This window comes from Cupressus sempervirens, chromosome 7 (genome assembly GCF_028749045.1).
Source record: "Cupressus sempervirens isolate cs-2001-9-10 chromosome 7, ASM2874904v1, whole genome shotgun sequence".
In the NCBI taxonomy this organism is placed as follows: domain Eukaryota; kingdom Viridiplantae; phylum Streptophyta; class Pinopsida; order Cupressales; family Cupressaceae; genus Cupressus; species Cupressus sempervirens.
The window spans coordinates 819,493,617-819,499,333 of NC_143124.1; the positions used below are offsets into that span (position 1 = coordinate 819,493,617).

A 5,717-nucleotide genomic window follows, 5' to 3' on the forward strand; every position below is an offset into this window, starting at 1 on the left:
ATAGAAGAGGAATACATATTCACATTTTCTTATTTCAGTATTCTTATTCCTACCACCAAACGAATCTAGGCTTATTTTTCTTCTCAAGAAGTTGTCAAAATATCAACTTAACTTACTTTTTCTTTTTACAATCAGTTAGAAACATTCTTATGATAATTTGTTCCAAAATAGAAACAACCAAAAGTGTACTCCAACATTTCTACAAAGAATAAAAAAGTGTCAGCAAATTTACAAAGAACAAAAAATAGAAATAACTTTTTTTAATTGACATTTTTTGTCAATTTTGTATGTAAATCTCTATATTGCTTGATTAATTAGATTTTAATTTATTATTATTAAAACTATACAAAAATTAAAAATTTGTATAAAAAGAAGACTATGAGATTACCATTAACCGAAAAGAAGAATTGGTAACTTCCATCTGCACCCTATGTTTCTGATAGCGGTAACTTCCATCTCCACCCTATGTTTCTGATAGCCGCCCTAATCTTAAGATTTTGAGCGCTTTCTATATAAGTTTGAGAATAGCCACCCTAAACTTCTAGATTTTGAGCCCTTTCTATAGACTAAACGATGCCACTATTTTTGTGGGCACATACATTTAGTATGGACTGTATTTTTAGTCCCTTTGTCAATTTGAGTACAACGTACGCAAAAGCGTATTATTTTCTTGCTTTCTTTGGAATGGTCTATGTCTTCGGTGTCTGAAAGTTTTGCCTTCTGCAACTTGTCACAAGGAATCAGCTTCTCACATGCAATGAAGTCAGCAACCCACATCAATACAGTGTCTAACATTTGGAAGAACTTTTCTCTGCGTTTCTTCAGAAACAACAGAGGAACTACAATTATGCCCGCGCCCACTCCAAAGCTCATCCCCGTCAACACAATAAAACTGTCAATTAATCCCCTGTTTTTGTTCACCCCTTCTTTCTTCTTCGGCATCCTTTCATCCTTTGTCGATGGCGGGGCTGATTCGTTCAGTTGGAAGCCGTACAGACCTGGATTATGTGAGAAGGACGATGCTTCAAATGTTGCAAATTGTGCCCCTCGCGGTATTGGTCCTCTTAGATTGTTGTATGACAGATTCAAGTAACTCAGGAACGTGAGGGATTGCAATTCAGTAGGAATGATTCCAGACAGGTTGTTTTGCGAGAGATCAAGGGACTCCAGCTCTGCCATGTTTCCCAGTGATTTGGGTATACCACCATTAATGTGGTTTCTTGAAGTATTAAGAATGATCAAACCCATCAGAGTTCCCATTCCTTCAGGTATATGACCGGATAATCTATTGCTTGATAGGTCAAGACATTTTACCAAACTCAAAATTTTAACAAATTCCAGCTCTAACCCTTTGCTTCTGATTATTATTTTCTCTACATATTTTATATTTTCCAGCGATCCATACTCAAAGACTTTTGTATTATCCGACTCCTTTGCCATGCCCTTCATCTCTGAAATGGTGCCCGGAATAGCTCCTGTCAAACTGTTCATTGAAAGGTCTAATATTTGAAGATTTGGCATTTTGGTTATATCAGCAGGGACACTTCCTTCAAATCTGTTTGATCTTAAGATCAAAATCTTAAGATTAGGAAGGTCTTGAATCCAATTTGAAGAAATGTTCCCTGTTAAACTGTTATCCCCCATATCTAAAATCTGCAGCTGCGTACAGTTTGGAAGTCTTGGCAGAGCTCCATTTATACGATTTCCCCCGATTTTCAATGTTTGAAGCGAAGCCATGTTTCCCAACTCCGCTGGCAACTCACCTGCTAAATTGTTCTTCTCCAAATTCAATACTTGAAGAGAGCTGCAGTTGACAAAAGCTGGAGGAATTTTACCCGTGAAACTATTGTATGAAAAATCCAAAATCTCCATTGACAACCTTTCACATATTGATGATGGAATGCTACCACTCAGAGTGTTGTAAGACAGAGACAGGTAAATAAATTCATTATTTCCAATTTCAGCTGGAACGGATCCATGAAACTGATTTTCTGACAGATCTAACACAATCACTGAAGGAGGAGGAAGCGGAAGCTGACCAAGGAAGTTATTGTGATGCAAGTCCAGAATCTTCAATGTTTTGGGCTCCATTAGCTTAGAAGGCAAAGCGCCGCCAAAATTGTTGTGAGACAGATTGAGCTGTTCAAGAGCAGGGGAATCCCATACCCACGAAGGAATATTGCCCCATAAATTGTTGTCGGACAAATCCAAATCAGAAATTTGACTTTGAGTTAATAAGAATACTGGGAACTCACCCTCCATGTTACACGATCTTAGTTTCAACGTTCTAAACGAGTTTTGAGGAATCCAAGTCGGACTGACCTTCACAGCTAAATTATTGTTCGAAATGTCCAGAGATGCCAGACTAGAGAGATAATGAAGGTGAGACTCTGAAAGGTTCCCATTTAACCGATTAGAGAATAAGGAAAGAACCTTCAATTTAGAGAGACTTGAAATGCTGTCAGGTATGACATCTGTTAACAAGTTGTTGCTTAGATCAAGCGTACCGAGGTCAAGTAATTGACCAACGGAAGCCGGGATTTTGCCAGTCAGCTGGTTATGACTGAGATCAAGCAGGACAAGGGACTTCATGTTGGCTAATGGAGGAATTGTGCCGTTGAGTTCATTGTAGCTCAGGTCAAGCGATGTGAGGGAGATAAGATTCATGGCAAGTGATGGAATGGCGCCGGTCAATAGGTTCTGCCTCAAGTCAACAAAGCGGAGGTTCTCAAATGCACCCAACAACATAGCGGGTATTCGGCCCTGCAACTGATTGTATGAAAGGTCGATGTGGGCAAAAAGAAATGAAGCTCCCAAATGGGACTTGACCCCAAACGGCGGTAGGCTTCCTTCTAACATGTTATTAGAGATATCTAACATCACAAGTCGTGTAAGATTTGCAATAGTGGGTGGAAGGATACCCTGAACAGAGCAGACCGAGAGATCCAAGAGAGTTAAAGAGGAGATGTTGCCAATTGAATCCGGAATTGCTCCTGTTACAGCTGTTGCTGTAAGAACAAGGCTGTTTAGCGATGTGGAGTATGGCGGCAGAATGCTTGAAAGATCCCCTCCCAAGTCGAAATTGGCAGAAAAGTCAACTTCTTGCAGGTTTGGAAGGCTCAACAGAGAAGAAGGGATGGGGCCATTGAGATCACAGCTGCTGAGTTTGAGAGAAATCAGGTCGGAGAGGTTGTGTAAGGCAGCAGGTATGCGAGAAAAGAAGGAATTATGGCCAAGATGGAGGTGGGTTAGACTGGTGAGGTTTCCAAGAGAAGGGGGAATTGGGGTAGAGAGCAAACAGTTGGACATTTGAAGACGCCTGAGATTGTACATTGTGGATATGGCTTTGCCCCTTTCATCGCTTGCCACTTGCGCCATATTCACCCCGTCCAGCAGAAGCTCCTCTAAATTCCTCAAGTTTCCTATCCACATCTGCATGTCATCAATTTTAATGGAGGAAATGGAAATGAAGGAATTAGTTGAAAGGTCCAGGTGGTGCAACGTGGACATGTTGCCCAGCTCCCTGGGTACTTTTCCCACAAATCCAGCATTTGACAAGTTCAAATTTTGCAAATATTTCAACGTGGGGAGTTGGTGAGGGAAACTAACACCATTGAAAGAGTTGTAGCTCAAATCCAAGACTTTTATCATCTTTAGATCGAGCAATGGAGAAATAACGTCTTTTCCGGGAATCCTAACAAAAAGTGAACTGGAAAAGATCTTGGAATGAGCATCGTTGGTTGAATTTCCTAAACCCTTCTCCGGATCGTTGCTGAAAGGATTGTGGAGATCCAATCCAATAACATGCTTTGTAATATTATCACATTGGATTCCTTTCCAGTAGCAACAGTCGGTGGAGTTGTTCCACGATTTCAGTCGCCCAGAGGGGTCGTGAAGATCTCCCTTGAAATGTAAGAGGGAGTTTCTTTCATTTTCTTGACAGCAAGATACCCAGCACATCGGCACCAACAGCACAAATCCCACCGAGGCCCAGAACAATTTCTCTGAGAATTTCATTTGGGTTTGTTCAATTTCGCCCTCTGAAAAAGATGTAATCTTCATCCCCTTCAAGAAATATTCGGAAATACCATTTGTAGCAGAACAAACGAAGCAACCACCGTGTTTGTTTTGTACACTTACTAATCCCCACGATTAGTAAGTCTTGAGAGTAACTTCGTTGCAAGGTGCCAGTAATCACGACTTCTATTGACTAGAAAAGATTCCAGTTGATGTAAATGGCACGGCTACGACTTGTGACCAGCTGAATTATTGAAATTGAACAGTCTGAATTGTCTGGAAGGTTCAAACAAACAGTAGCCCCTAGTCGCGGACAGGAATTCTTTTACCTAAATTGGTTTGGAAACAATTTTTACCATAAAATATCTAAATCGGGAAGAATAGATATTTGAAAATTTTGCTAAAATATGTTGTGTGTTTTTATTTTTAACATTTGGTGAAAGGTATATTTTATAGAGAGAGTCTAGTAGTGTCCATCATTTTCTTGTCATTTATGTGTATCCTACTCTTCATAATATCTAAGAAATTTACATACAAGTGATTAAAGATATATAGTTCTCCACATCAAGTTGGAAAGGGGTAAATAAATTCAAGTTATGTAATATTTTATTGAGAGCATTTGAAGTTGTTCCTTTAATTCTTTAATAAAAATTTTTTATTCTTTTATATTTTCCACTCAAGCTATCTAATATTTTATTGAGAACACCTAAAGTTGTTCCTTTAGTTCTTTAATAAATATACTTCTAAAAGGACATCTAGTTGCACATGAAAAGGTAAGTATATTTTCTTTATTAAATGACTAAGATAATGTATATTGTATACTACTTACATTATTATTCCCATTTTATGTAGATGATAAATACAAGAAATTGCTAAGGTATTGGTATTGGTATTGGTTTAAGAAGTGATACTTGTCAATATAAGTTAATTAATTATTTAGTACAAATATTTCTTCCAAATGATTAAGAACCCATAGTGCCAGTATAAGGACATTGCTCGCCTATATAAATGGCTTCGTGGCAGTATAGAGTCAGGAGTCGTCTTTATATAAATGGCTAAGATGGGGATTGATGGAATCTTATAGTGCAAGTGCAAGAAGTGAGATCCTGAGATAAATGGCTATCATGCCAGTGTGAGAGATGAGTAACCTTGTATAAATAGCTAGATGAGAATGAGATAATGGCCAGAACTATGGCAAGAATAGTATATCTATAATTGTTAGTATTTAAATCTAACATTTATTTTTCAAGCATTAGTATGTCAAACCAACCCTAATAGTGGAGACTTTACAAAAATGTTCCTTATTGTAATGTCTTTTTGGGATACATATAAACAATCTTTGAGTGATCTTTCAAGGAACATGCCTAAAAATGACATCTTTAATCATCCATTTGGACAACAACACTATGATTGATAATGATCGACTTTTCATTTTAGATTTTAGAAATAGGTACACCACATAATTATCCTAATTATCCTTTCATTTCTATTCATGCCTTGAAAGTTTTAATTTATGTACTTGTTAATATCGTTCATTTATGCTCAGATCTCAATTGCATAGTCTTTCAAATCACTCAAACAAGCACTTAGAGAAATAAAGAAAAATAAACTCCAAGGATGATACTAAATTGACTTTCTTCAACAAAGAGTTGGTCTATCATATTGATCTCTAGTTGGCTTCATATTCTATTGTAATCATA

At 37.7% G+C, this 5,717-nt stretch overlaps 1 protein-coding gene across 1 annotated transcript; it reads right to left on the reverse strand.

Moving 5' to 3' along the window:
- Positions 1-359: 359 nt before the first annotated feature.
- On the reverse strand, positions 360-4,145 carry LOC149549900 (uncharacterized). The gene has a single exon (XM_089793129.1). The coding sequence runs from the start codon at positions 4,060-4,062 to the stop codon at positions 580-582; it is 3,483 nt and encodes a 1,160-aa protein (XP_089649255.1). The 5' UTR covers positions 4,063-4,145; the 3' UTR covers positions 360-579.
- Positions 4,146-5,717: the final 1,572 nt, after the last annotated feature.

Bases quoted from the DNA above. Each gene is read 5' to 3' on its own strand.
- LOC149549900 (XM_089793129.1), bottom strand. From the start codon at position 4,062: ATGAAGATTACATCTTTTTCAGAGGGCGAAATTGAACAAACCCAAATG.